The sequence below is a fragment of the Microcebus murinus genome, chromosome 9 (genome assembly GCF_040939455.1).
Source record: "Microcebus murinus isolate Inina chromosome 9, M.murinus_Inina_mat1.0, whole genome shotgun sequence".
Classification (NCBI taxonomy): domain Eukaryota; kingdom Metazoa; phylum Chordata; class Mammalia; order Primates; family Cheirogaleidae; genus Microcebus; species Microcebus murinus.
The window spans coordinates 44,995,336-45,018,363 of NC_134112.1; the positions used below are offsets into that span (position 1 = coordinate 44,995,336).

Below are 23,028 nucleotides of genomic sequence, written 5' to 3' on the forward strand. Positions count from 1 at the left end.
TTTAGCTGGACAGAGGGCTTGAAGGAGAAATGAGATCTCTATCAAGACAGGCCAGTTCAATCCAAATATCACGGTTACTACATGAGACAAAGGTTAATTTCCTGAAACTCCCTCTAATTAATTAATAGTGTCCTCTGCTTTCCTCGGAGGACACTTTATTTAAAATTCTGTTCACACATTATTTCATTCTGTCTCTGCAACTGAACCGGGAGATGCTTGAGGAGGCTACGCCTGGGACAGCTGTGTATACTCTCCCCAGTGTCCCTCAGGGTGGCTGGTATATGGTGCATGTTGCCTGTCAGGCTAGGGTCTCCCTTCTTTTCAGAACATAGGTGGGTGGCAGGTTGACCACCCTTTCCCTGGAGATGGTCACTCCTCAACCAGGATTCTTTTTACTTGTTGGCTGCTTATTTCTTTTCACGATATGTTATTAGCAAATTTGTTGTAACTAATAAAAGAAATATAACATTATGGTAAATTTGAAAAATGTGAACCTAAAAATCACCCCTAATCTTACCACCCTCATGTACCTACTGTTAGCATCTTTTAGCGTGTGTGTTTAATATATTTATAATGACAGTGTACTAGAATATTATATTTTAAAGATTGAATATTTCATTCTAAGTGCTTTTTCTTTTGTTCAGTCGTCCTCATAAATGTTGATAGGGTAACAACATTTCACTATTTATCCTATTATCTAGTGGATATACTATAATTTGTTTCTTCACTGTTATCCATTAGATATACCATTATTTATTTAACTATTTCTCTGTTGTCTCACACAGATGATTAAATGATTATTAAGTGACTGTTGGCTTAGGAAATCTGCTGATTCAGATTCAGGTTGACAAAGGTCACTATTATTTTTTAGCATAGTGTTTGGCCCCTAGTAGGCATACAATAAATGTAGGTATTTTTGTGTGTGTGCCATGAGCCTGAGGGTATGGTTTATATCTAATCCAGACATTTCTAACTGTTTTATCATGTAAGTTTGTGCCGTGACTATTTCAATTACTCATTTGCATGGCATACCACACTAGCATTCTGATTCCAGGAGTTGAGTTTTCATTATATGATTTGGTCAGGTATATTGAATCCTTCATGTCAGGCATAGAATGTTAGAGCTACAAAGGACTATAGAAATGGCCTTATTCAGTGGTTCATCAATTGGTGCACATCAGAATTTCACAGGGTAATTAAGAATACTGATTCCTTACCAAATCTGAATTTGGTGAGAGAGGCCTGGGAACCTGCATTTTTCACAAGCATCCCAGTGTTCTGATTCAGGTAGTAGCAGGACCATAATTTTGTGTTGCTATTTGTTAGTAGACCTTGCTAACTTTTTAGAGTTAGATTTTCATCATATTCAGTCTATTGCCTTTAAAGCTAATTGGATCTTGAGATGACTTATAGCAGGAGGCAAATATTATAATCACAATTATGTTCTGCAACAGGAAATAAGTTCTAAATGAATCTTAACATTTTACTTGACACATTACTGTGTGTTAGTGTATTAAAGACGTCATTGAATGGTGCAGGGGAGAAAAATGAACTTGATTTGGCAGGTAGGTGTTCGTGGTACTATTATCCACAAATGTCTGTGCTGATTGACAGCACACACATGACCTTGTAACAGACATTGTAGTCAAGTTGTATCTGATTTAAGTGTATGGCATTTTTGCTGAATATTTGAAACTGTTTTAGGTAATAGTATTAATTGTATATAGACCAACTTTCAGCCACTGTTACAAAGTGCTTAATGGAAAATAAACCAAGAGATTCTATAGATCTTTGCTCAGAGTAAACTTAGGTCAACAATGCCATGTTGCTTATGCATTGCATATTTTGAGTACAACAAATGGTTAGTAGTGCATAAAGGAATCTTTCCCATATTGTAAATATGAAAACTGAAATGCAGAGGCTCAGAGATTCAAGGTCACTCAACCACAAGAAGCAGAGCCAGAACTGGAGCTCAGATCTCCTGGGTCCTCGTTCTCTGCTCTTTCTACCATACCAAACTGCCCTTTTTGCATACTTTCTATCTAATGAGAGGCACTTGGTCTACTAGCTGGTAGAGATGCATATTTATATTGCAGAGAGCATTGAAGCAAGGAATTTTACTCAATGTTTTTCTTTTGGAAAACCAAACATGCTTTATTTCATTTTTTGCACAATTTATTTAAACATCTCACATATACAAAATAGGTACAATTTAATTTTTCTGCTTTCCCAAGAAACAAGGCTTCTTTGGAACCATGGAAGAAGATGAAAATGAGATTGGCAAAGAACAAATGCTGAATTTAAAGAAGAGGACAACTTTGGGCAAATAATCCGCATACTTTGATACGATGGAAAATAGTGATGCTAAATCAAATTTAAAAAAAACACCACACTGTTACAACTCAATACAGAAGTATTTCTTCTCAAATTCTTCTAGCACCATCAACATTCTTCAAGTATCTGAAATACTATTAATTAGCACCTTTGTATTATGAAAAAAAACAAAAGGAGTACCTCAGTTCATCTCTGTCTAGGTCAGCACCTGATGATGCGGACCACACTCACAGGAAAGTGTTTTGAGGTAGTTTAAACCTTTGGAAGTTTGGGTTTTAAACTTCCCTCTGTGGAAGATATTCAAAAGCCACAAGTGGTGCAAATGTTCACGGTTTTTATTTTATTTTTCAATTTTTATTTTGGTTTTCTTACAAAGGTTGACATTTTCCACAACAGGTGTAAGAGTGTTGAAAAAAAAAAAAATTCCAAATCTTTTGGGGAGGGGGAGGGGGAGAGGGAGTTAATTCAACTATATTGCACAATGCTCTGATCAATCCTTCTCTTTCTCTTTTGCCCACGATTTAAGCAAGGAGATGTGCAGAAGAAAAGGAAGGATTCAGCTTTCAGTTAAAAAAGAAGAAGAAATGGCAAGGAGAGAAAGTTTAAAAAAAATTTTTTTTTTAATTTAGGTTGAGTTCATTTATTTGAAACAGACTGGGCCAACGTCCAAACGGATTTCTTGGTCAGCACCACCAATGTCCAAAGGTGCAATATCAAGGAAGGGCAGGCGAGATGGCTTATTTGTTTTGTATTCAATGATTGTCTTTCCCCATTCATTTGTCTTTTTCTGTTTAAAAAAAGAGAAGAAAAAAGATCCATAAGGCAGTACTATTTCTGCATCTGACAATACCTGAATATAGATTTTAAAAGAATCACTTTTTGGCTTCTCTGTGTCATTCTGAAGATGTGTGTCCCACATCAACACGTTTATATTTGAAACAGTGGCATAACAGGTGCCTTTAGGGGAAGGAATTCCCTATCAGTCTAGTTAAAACACACATTCCAAGTGACTTATTTCTACAGTAGCATTTATAGGATTGGTATGTGTATATGCATGTGTGTATTTGAGGGGAAATGGGTGGGTATGCAGTATTACAATTAGTGAATTTTAATTTTTCTTCTATTTATAGCATATTATAGGCAAAGCGTAAACAAATGTAGGCCACATTAATAAGTAAAATAAAATACATATACCTATAAATTATAGCTTAGGCTATTTAAATCTCAAGAAATTTTAAGTTCTGGGCATACATCACTATTAAGAAATTCATGTTAGTGGAAAACAACTTGTGCATGGACATGGTATACATTTCAGTATTTCAGAGTATTTTAGATGGCACTATCTGATATGAATACCCTCAATTTACCATCTGTATTTGAATAAATCCATTTATGAAGAAAGATCAAATTAAGTTAGGTCTCTCAGTCTTCTGTTCATTTAATGCTATAAGCTAGAATTCCCTCCACCCCTAACTTCCCAAAATAAATGCTATTCCCGTATTTCACTAATACTTACAGAGCAGCCATCTACAAGGACAGTGTAAGTGAACCTGCTGTTGCCCTCAGGAACAAGTTCCACATCGTTGGAACCCTGCAGAATGACAGCCTTCTTCAGGTTGCCAGTCTCCTCATCCATGTATGCAATGCTGTTCTTGCAGTGGTAGGTGATGTTCTGAGAGGCATGGTTGGCCAGCAGGCGCATGAAGGCAAGTTGGGTAGCCATTTCCTTGGAGGTCACTCCTTCTACGTTGTATTCAAACTACGGAAAATAAAGTGGGAATTCCAGTTAAGCAGAGAAGGACTCAGATACTAAGAGTCAAATTAAAAAAAAAAAAAAAAAAAAAGGCAGGGCACAGTGGCTCATGTCTATAATCCTAGCACTCTGGGAGGCCGAGGCGGGCGGATCGTTTGAGTTCGAGACCAGCAAGAGTGACACCCTGTCTCTACTAAAAAAATAGAAAGAAATTAGGTGGACAACTAAAAATTATATAGAAAAAATTAGCTGGGCATAGTGGTGCATGCCTGTAGTCCCAGCTACCCGGGAGGCTGAGGCAGTATTGCTTAAGCCCAGGAGTTTGAGGTTGCTGCGAGCTAGGTCGATGCCACGGCACTCTAGCCTGGGCAACAGAGTGAGACACTGTCTCAAAAGAAAAAAAAAGTCTGGTATAGGGAGGAACAATGGACTCAGATCTAAGCCTTAGGAAAAAGGTACTTTTAAAAGAAACTCAATTCACTTGTCTCTGAAGCATCAGTTGCCTAGGTGAACATAAGACCTACCAGGCTAAGGCAAGGTCATCTGAAAAAGGTATCTGTTTCAGTTAAGCCTTTATGTGTATGTTTCTTCTTTAGAGTAAGAGAGAAAGAAGATAGAGATTTGGACCTTTTTCCTTTTCTGTAATTTTGTAATTTATTGAATTCCAGTAGTCATTCAATAAAGCTAGTGAAAAGGTTTGATTAAAAATTCAGAAGAGCTGCTCATGTTTTAAAAATGCATATGCATGAGGGTGGGGGTATATGCTGGTCAGTGCTCCTTTACAATAAATGACATCAGTTTTATCAGTTAAGGCAAATTTGAATAATAACTTTGAATTATATGGATGTGTTCTATCAATCCATCTTTTAATGTGTGCTCTTATACAGAATCAGGACCCAAGAAAAAAGCAGCTTCTTTTAATAAGCCCATTTTGTTAAGGTATTAAAAGGCAGATAATTAAACAATCGTAACAAAATATTATTTAGTAGGAAGAGACATGTTTGTAGCATTCCTCACCTGTGTTCCACCATTGATAGTTTCGCCCACCCAGATGTGCTTCTTGGCCTTGGAGCTCCTGTACTTGACTTGGATGTTTTCAGGCTGGGCCTGAATGCAGGTTTCACCGGTAGAGAAATCACAGTATACTTTGATAGCATCCATAGTGCATCCTTGGTTAGGGTCAATCCAGTAGTAACCTTTTAAGAAAACAAGATCCAGCTCGTAAAACTTCTTATTTTGTGCACAACATAGATTCTGATAATTACTGGTCAGATATTGATTATCACAAGTAACACTTTTAATTGTACTGTTACAGTATCTACCCACATTTAACAGGAGGAAGGTTGCTATTTTCAACATTAGACAGTTCCTTCTCTCCTCCGTAAAAAAAGTCAAATGGGTACTTATTACCATGAAAAGGGCAAAAATATATATTAAGAGAAACCTGAGGACGGGTGCTGGTCGGGAGAAGAAAAGGAGGCTTCATGAATTGGGTATGGTTTCACAGAATGTACTTTTTACCCAAACACATTTTCATTCTACATGTCAGTGGAAACTATTTTTGAAAAGCTCAGCTCGTGAGAAGTCTGCTTTGGACGCCTTGACCTACCGCTGCTCCATTCGGGGTGGCTGAGTCTCAGGTCGCGGCACGTGCGAGCTGGGTTCTTCTTAGAGCCTTCGGGAGTAAGGAGGGTCTCGATCTGGTTGTTGAGAGATTTCAGAGTAGCATCAACTTCGTAATCCTTGGGTCTGAGAGAAGGTGGTGAGCGAGGCTGGTCAGCCCTGTAGAAGTCTCCATCGAAACCGAAGTCGTAACCACCACCACCGGCACCAGGAGGGCCGGGAGGGCCGGGAGGCCCGGGAGGACCCTGCAAAGGTGAAAGAGAGAGGAGAGGCTTTGTATTTGGTAGCAGTGAGAGGTCTCAGTAGCAGGAGATACTCAGCTGAGCTTCACACAAAGGCATGTTCTAATAAGTAGAAAAGAATCGAGTTCATACAAATAAATAACTTGCTTCCAGGCACACTTGCAGGAATGGGCTTAAGAAGCCCATTACACAGAGACAATTTTCAGATATTTTACAGAATATTTTGAAGTGGGTCTACTTTAATGTGTTGTCATAATGGTCTTGGTTTAGTCTGAAGAAAATATTCCTTAGTTCAGTGATGCTCTTTGTTATTTCTCCAGAGATCATACTTACAGCAGGACCTTGGTGACCCTGAGGGCCCCGAATGCCAGCAGGTCCAACTGTACCGGGATGTCCGCTGCGACCGTCTTTTCCTACGGGGCCAGAAGGACCAGCAGGGCCCTAGGAAAGAAGGACACCAAGTACACGTGAGCTGGTGAAGCCCCACAAGCGCGCAGTGGCCTGGGGCTCACTGCCTGCTTCAGGCTCTATTCCAGACACGAACTCTCTCTGGGGTGTACCTACCCTAGGACCGGCAGGACCCACAGAGCCGGGAGCACCTTGGTCGCCGTGGTGACCCTTTAAAGAGAGAACAGAAAAATCACACTTTCAGAACACGTGCCAATAGATAGCTTTTTTTTTCCCCCCACGTTGAATAGAAAACTGTAGTTCCAATGGACTCTGAATTGAGAAAATTGAAAATGTAAAGTGGGGCCTTTTTCTCCCATTATATCTATTATATTCAATTATTTTTTTTCACAAGCTATTTCAGCAGCGCGATATTAGTCATTCCTCTAATTATATTTATTTTAAGTGGGGTTGAAGGACACTGTTGCTGAGAGATTTTAATATATGTATATTTCCATCTCCCTTAACCCTCACCTTTTCGTGTTGTGATGAAATAGCATTATCTCTGGGAGAGATGGAGTTAGGCAGAGAATGGGAAATGGATACGATGTAGGAGATTTTAGAACAATAGCAGTGAAGATGTGAAGCAGACCGTTCTGCACTGAAGGACTGCAGGGTGGGTAGACATGGGAGATGGCCACGTTTTACTTACAGCAAGACCGGGGAGACCCTGCAATCCAGCGTGTCCCTTTAAGCCGGGAAGACCTCTGGGCCCCTTATCACCAGCCTCTCCCTTGTCACCTCGGACGCCTTGTGGGCCCTGTAAAGAAAGAGGAAGATGGATACAACTGTTACCTTTGGGGACAAAATGACACTCCACTGCAAACACTATTAAATCCATTTACAAGGGCAACTCAAGACATGCAAAGTTCTAGATGGGATCTCATCTTTTCTGGTAATCTGCCTTAGTTAAGCCATCTGTAAAGTGGCCAGATCCTTATAATTATTTAGTACTAACAAGCAGAAAAGACTTAACACAGATCAATTTGTTTGTATTAATTCTCAGCATGCACTAACATTTTTTGAAAATAGGAAGTCTGCCTATATGTTATTTTCTTAATGGATGCTTTGGGCTGCTTCTTCCTAAATGTTAATTTGTGAAGAAATCTTCACCAGGTACATACACTAGGACCTCTTGGACCAACAGCACCGACAGGACCAACAGAACCAGCAGGACCCTGTGAAATGAAAGAGAAAAAACACAACTCATCAGCCAAGCCCAAGAGTCCCCTCTCCATACCCGCGCCGTCCCCAACTGAAGCTCCTGAAGATGACAGCATTAAGGGAGTGGTATTTCCAAACTCACAGGTTCACCACGGTTTCCGTGTTTGCCAGCGGGACCCACAGAGCCATGAGGACCAGGTGCACCTGCAGCGCCAACGGGACCGATGTTGCCAGGGTAACCACGCTCTCCCTACCAAAGGCAAAATGAAGCTTAGCATCAATCTGGCCTGTGATTTAATCACTTTTAAATTAGAGAAAGATGAAACGTGTACTGACCTTGTGTCCTGCTTGACCATCGCGACCTGGGGGACCATCGTTCCCAGGGTTGCCCTGTGAAGACGCCACACAAATTAAGGCTCTTGGTGAGGCTCTGTGTCTAGCAGCCCCTATGTTTTGGCTACTCTGCCTCCACCACTCCCAGTGCTCAATAATGAACCCCCCACTCAGACTGTTAAAAACCAGTGACAAGAACATGTCAACCTAGATTTTTTTTAAAAAAACAGATATTTTTGCTATTTGGACCCCTAGTTTTGAAGTGTGCTTGTTAAAAGCCCATTCATTCCTTAGCCCAAGTAATTTTTCATATTTTTAATACTAGGTGTAGATATTATGGAGAAACAGACTATCTTGTTCAGAAACTTGGAACAAGAGAACCTCAGCTCAGGACATAAAGTTACACATAATAAAATCCTGCTTGGTTTTATTTTACAAAGCAAGTGTTGAACTCACATCACGACCGGCTTCACCAGGAGCACCGTTGACTCCAGGGCTACCCACAGCACCAGGGGGACCACGGGCTCCAGGAGGGCCTGAGATGCCAAGAGGACCAGGCTCACCCTAAACAGGCAGAGAAGATAAAATGACATTCCTCTCATTGGACGGAATGCTAACCCCACCCTCCAAAACCAACCCTAGCCATGAGATTCTTGTTTGAAGAGAGGAGGTAGATTGAGTGTGAATGGCCACAAAATGGTACAAAGCTTTGTAAGTGTCATCCCTGCTCTCCTTCTCCACACTTAGCTGGTCAACTTCATGTAATTATGGGAAGTTGCTCTGTACAGGGTGAGCCTAGTTTTATCCAATATCCCAACTAAAATGAATTTATAGTTGATAAAGTTTGTGGAGCTGAGATGGTTCCTAGTTGCTGTCACATATCAGGTTTAATGGAATGATTCAGAACTTCCAGAGTTTCATTCTTCTTACAGGATAAATGATGCCAGCATTTCATATTGCAGGGGAGTAAATGCAATTAGAGCTTATATCGTTCTTAAGCGTGTAGAAAGAACAAAAATCATTCTGCATAATGTTAAGCTGTGTCTTTACAGTGTGTTTCTAAGTAAGGTGGTATTAAAGCTTCTTAGATAAGTGACGTGATCTGTATAAAGAAAATGCCATGAATAAAAATGTTAAGTGGAGTTATTCAGTGATCAATCTGTCACATTTGAAGTGGCAGCTTTTTAAATCTTTTATTATGTTAATGGAAATCGGAATGGTGTCAAACACTCACCACGGACCCAGCAACACCTGGTAGACCACGTTCACCTCTAGAGCCAGGCAGACCCAGAATACCAGGAGCACCGAGAAGACCCTGAGGTCCTGGAGTGCCGGGAGGTCCCTACACAAGAGGAAAAATACCGAGTATTACTGAGAGACCCTGGGATAACACAGGCTGGCCTGGGGATTGTGAGAGTGAGTTGCCCTCAGCTTGGAAAAAGGGTAGTGGCCCCTTAATAGTAGAACATATCCTAGGTTTCTCTAGTGATGACAATGAGTTTACATCTTGACATATATACGTTTTTGGTACTTGGTTCCTCCTTGAGACCGATGGTAAAACATTTAAAAATATGTGGTTAAGGTTAATAAAGCTCCTGGGGGTGGGGATGAAAAAGTTTTTATAGAACCCATTCAAGGATGTAATTTAAAAATTTTTTAAATTTTTAATGATTAGGGCTACATGATGATTGCACATAGAATGGAGATTTCTCAAAAAAAAAAAAAAATAGAGCTACCATATGATCAAGTAATCCCACTGCTGGGGATATATCCAAAGAAAGGAAATCAGTATATCAAAGGGAAGCAAATTTTGATATTGGCCTCTGAAGCAATGAAGGCAACTTTCAGAGCAGCACTAACATTGGACAATGCAGGTTTAAGGAAATGGTCGCTCACTGAGGCTGACTAATTTACAGTAGGAAGGCCACAACAATGGGATGCTGTTCTCATCCTGGTACTAGCAAGGCGCCCTCAACTGCTTAAAGGGCTGCTGTGATAAAACAAATTCCCTCATGTATTGCCACCCCTGTGATGGACTTTCCAAGCATCTGCACAGGCCAAGGCACCCCAGTGTATACCGGGCAGATTTCCTGCAATACTCATCCCAGGTATGTGCCATTTGAAGATGTGTATAGGGGCTTTACTTTAATGCAACACAGGGTATTGAGAAAGGGGAGTTCGAATTCACTTACAGCAGTACCAGACTCTCCGGAGGGGCCTTTCTCACCAGCAAAGCCAGGGGGGCCAGATGCACCTGTTTCTCCAGTTCGGCCAACTGGACCTTGGTCACCACGAGGACCACGAATTCCTTCTTTACCAGCAGCACCAGGGGGACCAGGAGGGCCAGTAATACCCTGTGAGCAAATGTGCAAGGTCATTTACTTTCTCTTAGTCTTAAAGAACCCGGAAGAGAGCATTAGAGAGTTTAGATAGTAACATGCAAACTATGTGATGCAATAAAATAATATCCTGGCCATTTTGGGGAAATGTTTAGACTTTTTAATCTTCTTTCTTTTAGAAAGAAGCTACTCCTGTCTTCCTTCTCCTGGGGCTGTAACAAAGCAAATAACTGAGACAGTGTCTATAGCAAATTTCTGGGAGGAAAAGCAATGTTGTACCACCAATACCCTGGCATATTGGAACCAGAACTATGAGAAATTATGAGTTCATTGTAAATGAGCAGGACTTGGAGTTTTGTAGGACTCTGCCCATTTCTTTCTGAAGAAAGCCAATACTGGCATTTTGTTGATAATTGAGGAATCACATATGCTCTCAGCTAGGTTTAATTAAATGCCTACAGGGAATGAAGATTTTTCTGTTATGAACCTGTAAAAGGATTCCAAGAAATCAACATCTTTGCTATTTTTTTTCCCCGAAACCTTAACCTGAAGACTTAATCCTTAGTAATTAATTAAATTCTCCTGAGCCTTGACAAGAGAGTCTGAATTGGAATTAAATTAGAGGCCAAACCACCTTTAAATTCAGGAACAATTATACCTTAACAATGGAGGCAGAATGTTAGCCACAAAGGGTAATTAGATATAGAAATATCTGATATGTGACTAAAACGGTTCTGTTTTTTATTTTTTTTTTACAAAGACACCATGCCCCTGCACGGGGAATGATGTTTGCATGAATAAAGGCCTCTTAAACTGATATTAGAAAATGTAATTTGTGATGGTTTTGCCTTAATGATTCAGAAAAACTGATTTCAGACCAGGAAAGTAATAGCAAATATTAGCGATATATTTTCCTAAAGAGTTCTTACCAGTTTCCTACCAGAGGCTAGGTCTTTTGGCTAGAGTAAATGAAGATGCATGTTTGGAGTGATCTACTTACAGAGGGCCCAGGGGGACCAGTCCGTCCAGCAGCACCAGGGAAACCAGTAACACCCTAAGAACCAAGCACATTAAAATTCCACAGTCAACACCAACTCCTGGAATTTGGATAAGATGGGAATTTCTCCTTTGGCAAATCGCCAGTACAGGTGACCAGGGATGGACCAAGGAGTAGGTAGCAGGTAGTTTCCTATACAGTGTCATTTAACCAGGACCCTGAAGGTCCTCCTTCCCCACGTATCTTGCTTACTCGCATGTCAGTTGCAGTGCCCATATTTTGCATTAAGATTTTGATGGTCTTTTTTGAAATGCTAACATATTATCTGCTGGTTATAAGGGCAAGAAGATAGGACACTGTGTCATTATCACACGGTAATGTGCATACATTAATGACTATCTTAACCACCGGGCTGAGTGCTAAGGAAGTGACCACTGAATAAGTTATGTTGTTTACAGAGGAAGCTGCAGCAGGTGACCTAGAGCATGAAGTACTGTCTAGTGAGAGGAGGAGTCAGTGCGGCCCCTTCCTGGGAAGCTCTGGGTCTCTAGAGAGTCGGTGTGATAGTCCTGGACACAAAGGGAAGGGATTCAGTCAGGCAGAAGAATGGGGACATCAACAAAGGAATAAAGGGCACCAAAGAAATATTTTCCCCATTTCGCAATTAAACTGATTGGGGTTGACCTTGGTTATTATCCCAAGCAAGGAGGTAGAAAAATATGTATACCGCACTGAGTTCTGGCTGGGTGAAAGTTAACATCAGTATCGGAATTGCTCTGAATAAAATGAATTTCAATCTCAAGACACCCCAAAGTTATCAAAACTTTCAAGCTGTCCCTAACAGGTTCTGAAGAAAGAGAAGTGATCAGAGTCCACTGCAAATACTCACAGGAGGGCCTCCGTCACCACGACCTCCAGCAGGACCAGGGGGACCATTGGGACCCTAAATGCAAACAAAAAAGTGGGGTCAAATGACAAAGCAAACTCTTATAAATGTTACTCTTTTCTTCAAAGGGATCATTCCCATATCTATTAGAAAAAAATTTTAAAAAAATGAAAAAAATGATTATCTATGTCATATAAAATCTGTGTTCCTTCACCCAGAATTTGGAGCATTTATGCAAAATGAAAACAATTAAACAAACAAAAAAACAAAATGAAAAGTAAAATCTGTGTTCTTTCTTCAGTGTTACCACCCATATGGGAGGTTATGGAAGAATTAAAATAAGACAGTATTTATAAGACTTTTATAAATTGTAAAGCAGTATGCAACTGTTAATTCTTATTTATTTATATTTTTTTACCATATTCAGTCCCTACTATACATCACCCAGTGTATAGTAGGCATTGGACTGTTGTACTGGATGATGAGATACCATGGTAATTACACAAGGTGTGTTGACCATCAGTGAATTCAACTTACAGAGGGGCCAGCAGGTCCGGCTGGGCCTGTGGCACCAACACCACCATTTTCGCCCTTTGGCCCTTTGGCTCCTCTCTCTCCTTTAGCACCAGCTTGACCAGCAGCACCCTGTTGGAAAGGAACAGTCATAGCTTTGGTATCCCGATCCACTCTCCTCCTCACCTTGCAATCTTTCCAGATTAACCTTCATTACGTGATACTCACAGCGGGACCAGCAAATCCGTTGGGGCCAGCAGGACCAACCTCACCACGTTCACCCTAGGTGGGAGAAGGGATTTAAAAATGTTTCAGCAATCTTAATTTCATCGATGTCTAAAAGTTGAGAAGTAGAAGTACCCTAAATGAGCCAAGTTTCCACTTACAGGGCTACCCCGAGGACCAGCAGGACCAGCAGGACCAGCAGCACCAGCTTCACCCTAGAAGGGAACCAAAGATGAGTTTGTTAATGTGCCTCCATAAGATGCTCCGAGCGGGAGGAGGGAGAGAGAACAGTGGTAGACAGTGGGCTACTGTCAGAGTTTGCAATTGCCTTGGAAGAGATAACTAATGCATGTCTCCCGGAATACAATGAAGTGGATGCTTGCTCTACTTAATGCTGTATTCATTTTGGGGGGTGAAGTGGTATTGGTTGTACATTTGAGAAAACACTATAAATCAGTGCCCACAATGCCAGAAGGAGGACATTTTAATTTTTAGATGGACATAGGGCTGATCCATTTGCTGCAATCTTTGCGATACAATAAATAAGATCTATTTTAAGTGGACTGTTCAATGTGAAATGGGCACGCTATGTATTTTATTGATTTTCTACAACTGAAGGGTTTGAGAAGGCTCAGTGCATAAGGATATTGTTAATGGGCAACAAGGAAAGGCTTTAAAACAAATGATAAGGATTGGAGTATAGATCAGATAGCTGGCACATCTATAGGAAAGGAAAGAAAATTTTAAACACATAGCATTTGTTTCCTGCTACTCTATCGCAACAGCTAGGTTTTTAAAGAAGTGGGCTTTATACCAAGCCATAAAAATGAATTGCTGGGGCTCTTTGGGACTAGGGCAGACAGGAAATTTTAGATATTGCTATTGGCTCAGAGAGTTACAACTCAGTGAAAATGCATGCTTACCCGGTCACCTGTGGCTCCAGCAGGACCAGGGGCACCTACAGCACCAGGAGCACCCTAGTACCAAAAATGAAACATGTCTTATTATAAGCACCCCATACCATCAAAAATGAACCTTGTCATTCCTCTTTGCTGTGCTCTGAAAGTGACTGAACACTTTCTGCACACTCTGGTTGGGCATCAGGAAAGCCTCTGATGCATTTCAGTTCTAATTATCAGGATTATTAGAAGCCACTCTCAGGAGGAGAGTACACCAGTAATAAAGGTTATGGAAATGTATAACTCAAGGGCAGGCTGGATATTTGGGAGATCTGAACTCTCTGCTCTTGTAAGATTCCCTGGAGAGGAGCAAATGAGTAGTCTTGTTGAGAATTGTTAGAACTGTGTGATTCAGAGGAAGGACTGTTACAAATGTGCCACAGTGAGTTATCAGCTCTGAGGGAGAGGTGAGAAAAAACCAAGGCTGACTATGGCCTAGAAGAGCTCTGATGCCAACTCCCTAGGTAGGATAATTATACCTTTATGGGATTATCTTTGGCATCTTCCTGGCATTAACAGCTAATCTTTGGGGCTGCTCTTTGAGTGACAAATTTCGAAAGCATATATTTGAATAACTATAGGACCTTGTTAGAAGTTCTGGCTTCTTAAAATTTAAGAAAATTGGTGTTATTTTTTTTTAAAGCCCTATTATTACTTAAAATAATTGTTTAATGTTCTAGACATTTTGGTCTGTAGTTTGTGGTTGGTGTAGTTAACAGTGGGGGAAAGTACAAAATTCAGGATATGGTTTTCAAAGAGGTTAAGTCCTGTTGAATTTTTCTTTTGGAACACGTTAAATGGTATTATTAATCATAGATCCAGGAAGGAATGAAACAGTATCTTACTAATCTTAAATTTTTTTTTTTAGTTGTATTTTGGAAAACTCAGTTCCAATTAAATAAAATGTAAAAGAATAAAAAAATCTAAGTACAAAGAAACATACAAAACTCTACTCACACGAGCACCATCTCTGCCAGGGTTACCAATTTCCCCTCTGAGACCAGATTCACCCTGAAAACATAAAGCAAGAGCAACTTTGTGTTTTCTGATGAAATTTTTGAATCAAAATTCACAGGAAGTTTTTTTGTTTGTTTGTTTTTGTTTTTTTACAGAACATGTTATGATCCCTTCAGTCATTTGAGACTTTTAGTAATGTCTTAATTCTCTACCTTTCTGTAAGATGTTAATCAAGGAAAAAAAAATAAGAAAAAATAACTCAAGACCCTTTGCAGATTATTGTTAAACATTCTTTTCTAATTTCATACACCCTCCTGAAGCATAATGAGGCAAGGTACAAATTCACGTGGACAGAATTAAAAGGCAACATCACAATGGGCTGCAGTGCCCGATCACTCTTATGGCATAACTAATGCAGCAGCACGGTTGACAGCTGTTCAATATAGCTTCTTCCCATTAATTAGGGCAGGATGAGGCATTATTTTTAGTGGCATTAAAATGAGCCTCATGTATTACTCAACACCATCTGTTTGTGTGAAATTCCATGGTAGCAAGGAATTTTGCCAGATTAGTGAGTTTAGCAATGCGCGTAGGTGCTAGGTGGCAGAGGGAAATGTGTATAGATAGATATCGAAATGCTACCGGACCACCTGCCAAGACATGTAAAAAAACCGGGCATTCGTGTTTGGCCTTCTTTGCCAGAGTTCATCCACAATATGTATTAAGGTCCGGCACTGAGAGGGTACCTTTTCTCCCTTGCCTCCAGGTATGCCAGCAGCGCCCCTCTCTCCTGGGAGTCCACCAGGACCGGATGCCCCAGCGGTGCCTGGAGCACCCACCGCACCAGGTTCACCCTGGAATCAAGCACATGGGAAATCAATTATTTCAGCAAAGAAAGAAGAAACTAAAGAATCAAACTCTTGAAGAATTTCAATTTCAACCTTTATATAGATGGCATTCTTGCCTGCTTAGAGACACAAAGGCTATTGAAAGGAGGGAGAATGTAACCGAGAGAGAAGCTATTAATGACGCGGAGACAGGGTAGTGGGAGTGCATGGCAGCGATTCCTCAATAACCTACTCCAGTCCTCTTGAGGAAGGCAGACATGAAGAAGAAGAGGGTAGGACAATGGGAAGCAGATAGTGAAAAATGTTTGCCCACGGGCATTTTTCAAGGATAAGTTTCTTAGTCTAGACAGGAAACTGTAGAAAGAGATTTCGGCAATTGGGGAGCTGTTTGTGTTCTAATCTCCTTAAGAGTGGAGACTGTAACTTCCACTTTTATATAAAACCCTACAATTCCACATACTTAAAACCTGATGACTAGCTTCTAAGATAAATAGACTCTTTTGAAAGTGCTACCACATGGAACTATATGTTCTTTCTTATTTTTTCTCTCCCTCTTACTTTGCTTTTTGTTGTTGTTGTTGTTCTGGTAATATCCTTCCACATACTACAATAGCTTTTTGTAACAAATCTTTACATTTTTTTCCCCTTAAAGTTAAGAATTAGAAGTAATATGAGTTGCCTTTTTTTTTTCTTGTGGTTAATTTGTTTCTCAGAAATGTATTTTAAAATCTAAACCACAGATTCTGTTTCAGAACATAAGTTTTCAGACTTATATTTTAGGGGTGAATATAATCACCAGTTAATTTTCATCATCATTCATCATAAATTCTCTTATTATTACAAGTTAGACTACTTTTTGAAATTTTATTCTATGGGGTGAGATGTTGAGAAGGGAAAAGTTTGCTCTCTAAAAATAACATTCAATGTATGTGATGTTTTTAGATGAAAACAAAAGCATAAACCGTGTGATGAGAAGTATAGGGGGAAAACCCATATTAGTTCATTTATGTTTGTGGAATACTGAAATTTCCCCTACAGGTTTTTTTTTTTTTTTGTCATTTGTTTGTTTTGAATAATTCAGGCACATTGGAATCAGATTGCTATTTACTGAGAGGGAAATTATCACAGAACTGAACATAAATAAAAATCTGAAAAGCGATTCTTCTCCTAGTGTAAAGGGTCTACTTATTCTAGGGCAGACTAGGCCAAACCAGCAGTACATAGAACATACAATTTTACCTTGTTGCCATCAGGCCCTGGGGGTCCGGAGGGACCTCGGCTTCCAATAGGACCAGTTGGACCAGCAGCACCACTCTCCCCTGGGGGACCACGTTCGCCCTGGAAAAAAGTGATTAGAAGAAGCATTGCACCATTCATTTATCACTTTCAGAGATACTGTTTCACACACCAGAGTTCACACACCTGTTTAGTTTTTGCACCCTGGTTCTGCCATTTATTAGCAAATTAAAAATTCCTGTGTTCCTAATTTCTTCACTGGTAAAATGAAGGAATGGGAGGGGATAATCTTTAAAGTCTCATTTGGCTCTGATGCTCTGTGACTAGAAGTCCAAAATTTGTTCCTTCTAGAGCATAATATTCAACCTTTGGAATTCATTTCCTTTTTTTGTCTTTTCTGTGATAGATTTATAGGTAAAATAATTATGCCAATTATGTTTAGTATTCAAAGGAAACGATTGTCATTTTAGTTAAATAATAGTGCCAGCTGTAGGTAAGATTAGATATTCTTATATCTATGCCTCCTGTTTATAATCTCATGCAATAATGATGTAACAGTTATAATATTTAAGAGGATATATATTTATACATGTGTATCTATATATATCTTTGTCTACCTACATAAATATCTCCAAATTTACATCTAAATATCACTATAACACAGCATTCTATGGCCCAGAACATTTATTACATAAGTTTATACTATAACTGTTTCAAAGGATCTTGTTCTATGCTATGGTAATTTTCTGACACTTTTTTTGGGCATCCTAGATATATGGTAACTAGCAACATAATGAGAAACTTTCAGGGAAAACTAATCATTCTTGTTATGCTAAAACCCATGGACAAACTAAGTCTATTTATTTTATTTTTCTTTATAAGATTAGACTCATGAGTCCAACTTTAGACTTTGAACATCAATATACATTGCAAAAATTGACTTTAGATCTTAGTAAGAAATTACTTTTCCTTGGCTCAAGTCAAACCACTGTCATATATATATCATACTTGTCCATCTAAATCACTGACTATGCTATATATATTAATTCATTTCTGTTTCTCATAACCATGCAGTCATTGAATAGGAAACATGAGTAACAACAAAAAAGTCTATCAATTTAGAAATCTAATGCTCTCTACTGATTACATTTTCCTACAGAAGAGTGTCAGGAACTTGTTGCAAGGCCATCGGTGGCTTTAGGGAGAAAGCACTACTTCTTTTAAAAATATACTGCCGGAGTTTATGAAAGTTAATTAAGTTAACACTTACTCTTGCACCAGCAGGACCAGGGAGACCAAATTCGCCAGGGAGACCCTAGACAAAACATGAGAATCAATAAGGCATGAAATTTATGGGTGATCTCTAAATTCACTTGTGATTAAGATATATGAAAGATTTTGAAAGAGTGGAATAAAGCTGGCTCTAACACACAAGTGCGTAGTTACACAGGATAATAAAAACAACAGAACTTTTAGTGTGGAAAGATAAAAAAGAGAATTCCATTGATATCAAAGATGTCGTATTGCAGAGCTTGGTACAAAACAATCATTTCCCATTATTTAGCTTACTGCTTTTTAAAAAGTGATAAAACAGACTATCACTTTTGATAATATCATAAATAAACATGAACAATATCAGACACTGCCTATTTTTAGTCATATAACAGAATGTCTTCTTAATAAAAATTATCATATTCTGTACATTACCTAGTTAATTGTACACCCAAGTGTATCTCTTTTATTACTGACCAGCTGTCTCCTTAATGTGCCCCACTGTTGACAAAGGAGACCAGGCCACAGAATGTAACTAAATTGAGGCACATTCATCACAATTACAGAGAAAATGACTCAGAACTCATGCCCTGATTGTGGATAGCAGTGTCATGTCTGAATGCCAAGAAAAACATTAAAAGCAATTTTTCAGGATCTAGTTTGATGGAAAATCAGTGCATTTACTTTTTCACTATGGGGAAGGAAATAATTTGTATTCTAACATTACCAGGAACAATAAAAAAAATAAGGCTATTAAATGAAATATTCATTGATAGATTTTATTTCCATAATGCGATGTTTCATTAAATCTGTAAAATCAAGTAAGTTGAACTAAAGTAACTCGGCTCATTCTCTCCATCAGCACCAACAGATGTAAAACACTATTGTTAATACACAAAATAGGAAATTTGCTTTTGTATGTTATAATTGCACTGCAGTAGGGTACAAAATAGGGGGAAATTCTCAAGTCGAGGTGGCTTTACTATTACGTGTTTTACTCACCCTTTCTCCTGGTTTGCCAAGTTCACCAGCTGGACCTGAGGGGCCAGGAAGACCCTAAAAGAAAAGAAATGCAAATCTCAATCTTATGGCTGTGTTTAGGAGATTTGCTAATAATTGTGTGTGGGAGTAGAGATTAGCAAATGTCAATAAGAGCACGATTTTATGTTAGTAAAGCATCACACAAAAGTTTGTTTAGAAAAAATGCACCTTTCTTTGCTTCAATTCTGAAATCATATTCAGTGTGGTGAAAGAGAGTGATAAGGTGACTTACGCTTGGATAGTCTGACAAAAGGCAGTATTGTGTATGTTTTAGTTGACTTACCTGGAAACCTGGAGGACCAGCAGGACCCTGTTCACCTTTTCCACCTTGCACACCCTAAAAATGACAGGAAACATAGCATAAATAGCATATGTACCACTATTGCTATCTAGATAGAGAAGTTTTAGACTGAAAAAGTGGAGGTGGTTGTTTCGAGGGACTAGCAACATTTTGGTGCAGAAAAACAAAAGAGTGAGAGAAACACTCACTTGTGGTCCGGGGGGTCCCTGAGCACCATTGTTTCCATCAGGGCCTGGAGCACCCTAAAAATGTTAAACAGAAAAGCTGATGGTTACCTGCAAGCTAGACAGTTTAAGATGCCTCAAAGCTTCATGCATTACTTCCTCAAAACCAGTTTGTCATTTTAGCATGAATTAAACTCATTTTGAATTCCTGCCAAAACCCAAATACTGCCTACTAACTTTTTCTTTCTTTCTTTTTTTTTTTTGCTTTTTGCTTTTTTTGTGTGTACCAGTCACATAGAACCTACTAACTTTTGATATAGCTCAAGAGAAGTCCATGGAAGAAAGGCAATTTATAAAGGCCAGAGAATGCTACTACAGATCCATACCCTTCTTATCACAAGATGAATAAAATAAAAACCAAATACATCTGTAAGTATTTTTGACTTAACATATATTCTGATTTGGTATAGCTCACTACCTTATGAATTTGGTTTTTTTAAAAAAAGATAATTAATGCTAATAAAAGAATGCTTGAGGATGTCATCTTGCAAAGAAAGTGACAGAATGATAACCAGATGGCCTCTGTGGATGTGTGTTTCTCATGTGAATAATACGTGAATGGATCTGTACAAAAGTGAGCACCTACCCGGGCACCAGCAAGACCAGCATGACCTCTATCACCAGCTTTGCCAGGATCACCCTAGAGTAAAAATTAAAAACAAACAAACAACCTTACATATTTAATGTCACACGAACCATGTTGATTTTGAAATGTTATTTTCTAGCTTGCTTTTGTGTTCTTTTGCGATTGTGCACGTGCATCTGCACAGGTGTGGGATTCAGGAGTTGATTTCAGCAGGTATGCAAGGATACATTGGAGGGAAACTTTGAACACGGTACATGACCTGCAGTTTTCCTGCGTTGAAAGGAACCCCCTTGAGGTGTATGGGATTGGTAAGCAGGAGAGAAATGCTAGAGTTTTGGAGAAATGTAGGCAAAAAGTGCTGATGGAAAGTTATGGTGATTCTTACAGTGGGGCCTTTGGGTCCAGGGAATCCGATGTTGCCAGGCTCTCCTCTTGCTCCAGCGGGGCCAATTGGGCCAGGCCTGCCATCAATACCAGGGAGGCCCTGAAACCAGAGTTTATTTACAGTTTACTGCACGTCCACACGTTCTTGCAACCTCAAGCTTATGATGCTGCCACGGGATGAAACAGAATATTTTCCTGAATGCACAGAGCTTCTGTACAAAGTGTCAATAAATTACGAATCCATTTTCCTTTTCTAAATAGGATGTCAGTACACACGCAGCCAATTCAATTTCTTATGTACGCAATTTCCCTCTTTCCCCTCTCTCTCCACACTCTGGTCACCTGCTTCAATTTTCCCTGCCATGTTTTTCTTTTTCCCGCTCTGCTTTCAGGGCTGCATTCATTTGGACTCCATAATTACAATCTATTACTTTGCGTTCCCAGATGATGTATGTGTCTGATATTTATTTTCAACGTATTCATGTATAAATAGGCCACAAAATAGACTTGATAGGGGTGCAATAAGTGTCCTTGAGAATATAATGGGAAATGAGCCGTACTTACTACAGGACCTTCTTTACCAGCTGGGCCAACATTTCCAGGGGAACCAGGAAGACCCTATAAGACAAACGAGGATGCTTTTATATTGGCACTTTAACTCATGTACTCCAGGCTTAAATTAATTGAAATCTCACAAAAGCACTCCTTCCCTGACCTCACACTTTTTGTTTGCTGCCCAGGGCAAATCATTAGCAATATTAGCCACTAGCGAGGAAGTGTGAAAAGAGCTCTGAAATTTTTCTTCTTTCTATGTTTTGTGCCTTTCTTTTTATTGAATTTAAGTGCAAACGATCCATTTACAGACATCTCAAGAAATGGTTAAGCAGTATGGTATATGGGTAAAACGTACCACATTATTTACCTCATAATAGAAAAAAACTAATACTGTTAGTAAGCAATTTCCAAAGTGGATTTTTTTTATTGCTATATTTTGTGTCCCTATTTCTTGTTTATGGTACAATTACAGTTGATACTCACCCATCAGAGATAATGGAGGCAAAAAAAAAAATTACTCTATTGCTATGGATTACAGTGTCTACAGATCTAAAGGTTATTTCTCCATAGCTAGTGTGATGCTGAATACATTATAGCACTTTGTGATTGCTGGAAAGATGATTTCACTTATGAATCTAATAAACTAATAATGTATAGTCCTAATATATTTCATGAACACCTTATATAAAACTCACAAATTAAGATAAAAGATTCATGCTGATAAGAGAACCAACCTAATTTGGATATATTAAAACAGATCTATTCTTCCAAAGACCTCATAGCCATTGTGTCAAGTAACAAATAGGAAATTTATGAACTAATTAAATACACAAAAATATGTACTGAGCTTTGATAGTTAAATTACAAGGCAACTGTCAGCAAGTCTACTAACAAATTTATTTTTGATGTTTTTATTGTTATCTTCAATATTAACCAACCCTTTAAAGAAGGAGAGAGTGCCAGATGTGACTTGCTCAGAACCCATCTGAAACTTACTCGGGGTCCCATGAGACCAGGCTCTCCAGGACGACCAGAATCTCCACTGGGACCTCGGCCTCCTGCAGGACCACTAGCACCACGGTTACCAGGAGGGCCCTATTAAAAAAGAGGGGTTGAGGGAGAAGATTACTAAAGTTAATGACACGCCCACCACCAGAAGCCTTAAGTTCCCCCCCAGGAAGTGAGTGATGGACAACTTACCATGACTCCAGCTCTGCCATCAGCTCCAGGAAGACCTCGAGAACCAGGAGTACCCTGCAAGAAAGTACACGGAACAGAAGGGAATTAGAGAAAACTTCTGCATCTGATAAGGCCGGGTTTATTAAGACAAGGCCTGATCCCCCCGAGGGGGAGAACCAGACCCAAACGAAGCCAAAACATCACCCCAAACCCCAAAGGAATGCAAGGATGAGCATCGTGCAAAAGTAGGTCGACACTGTTTCTAGACCAGTTTTATAACATACCAAATTGAAAGTCACTGATTTAATAAAATAAAGCAGATGGAAAGCAGATGCTTTTTTCATCTAGAAAACACACTTAGTGATTTTGACCAATTCCCAGTCAAGGGGTGTCATCATCTGCCTCTGGTATGTCTCGGTGGCAGGAGCATTTGGAACGTACTCTCAGCCCAGGAGGTCCTGCGGGGCCAGCGGATCCAGGTTCACCGTTGGGGCCTCTCTTTCCTTCTTCACCACTGGGACCAGGAGGACCTTGGGGCCCAGCAGAGCCCTGTTCAATGAAAACAAAAAAAGAAGGGGGGTAGAAACATAATTTTTATATTATATCCAGCTAGAGAAACTGGATTGAAAA

General features: G+C 39.5%; 1 protein-coding gene across 1 annotated transcript in view; it reads right to left on the minus strand.

The window, feature by feature from the left end:
• Positions 1-2,423: 2,423 nt before the first annotated feature.
• Positions 2,424-23,028, minus strand: part of COL1A2 (collagen type I alpha 2 chain) — a 36,381-nt gene continuing 15,776 nt past the window's right edge. Inside the window, exons 21-52 of the mRNA XM_012757123.2 lie at positions 22,840-22,947; positions 22,420-22,473; positions 22,216-22,314; positions 21,229-21,282; positions 20,666-20,764; positions 20,281-20,334; positions 19,659-19,712; positions 19,453-19,506; positions 19,131-19,184; positions 18,127-18,171; positions 16,860-16,958; positions 15,519-15,626; positions 14,773-14,826; positions 13,780-13,833; positions 13,018-13,071; positions 12,860-12,913; positions 12,656-12,763; positions 12,122-12,175; positions 11,236-11,289; positions 10,089-10,250; positions 9,131-9,238; positions 8,353-8,460; positions 7,900-7,953; positions 7,706-7,813; positions 7,524-7,577; positions 7,052-7,159; positions 6,517-6,570; positions 6,286-6,393; positions 5,697-5,955; positions 5,105-5,283; positions 3,851-4,093; positions 2,424-3,121 (exon numbers count right to left, since the gene is read on the minus strand). Of these exons, the coding sequence (XP_012612577.1) occupies positions 2,975-3,121; positions 3,851-4,093; positions 5,105-5,283; positions 5,697-5,955; positions 6,286-6,393; positions 6,517-6,570; positions 7,052-7,159; positions 7,524-7,577; positions 7,706-7,813; positions 7,900-7,953; positions 8,353-8,460; positions 9,131-9,238; positions 10,089-10,250; positions 11,236-11,289; positions 12,122-12,175; positions 12,656-12,763; positions 12,860-12,913; positions 13,018-13,071; positions 13,780-13,833; positions 14,773-14,826; positions 15,519-15,626; positions 16,860-16,958; positions 18,127-18,171; positions 19,131-19,184; positions 19,453-19,506; positions 19,659-19,712; positions 20,281-20,334; positions 20,666-20,764; positions 21,229-21,282; positions 22,216-22,314; positions 22,420-22,473; positions 22,840-22,947 (3,006 nt within the window). The 3' untranslated portion in view covers positions 2,424-2,974. The remainder of the gene's footprint in view (positions 3,122-3,850; positions 4,094-5,104; positions 5,284-5,696; positions 5,956-6,285; positions 6,394-6,516; positions 6,571-7,051; positions 7,160-7,523; positions 7,578-7,705; positions 7,814-7,899; positions 7,954-8,352; positions 8,461-9,130; positions 9,239-10,088; positions 10,251-11,235; positions 11,290-12,121; positions 12,176-12,655; positions 12,764-12,859; positions 12,914-13,017; positions 13,072-13,779; positions 13,834-14,772; positions 14,827-15,518; positions 15,627-16,859; positions 16,959-18,126; positions 18,172-19,130; positions 19,185-19,452; positions 19,507-19,658; positions 19,713-20,280; positions 20,335-20,665; positions 20,765-21,228; positions 21,283-22,215; positions 22,315-22,419; positions 22,474-22,839; positions 22,948-23,028) is intronic.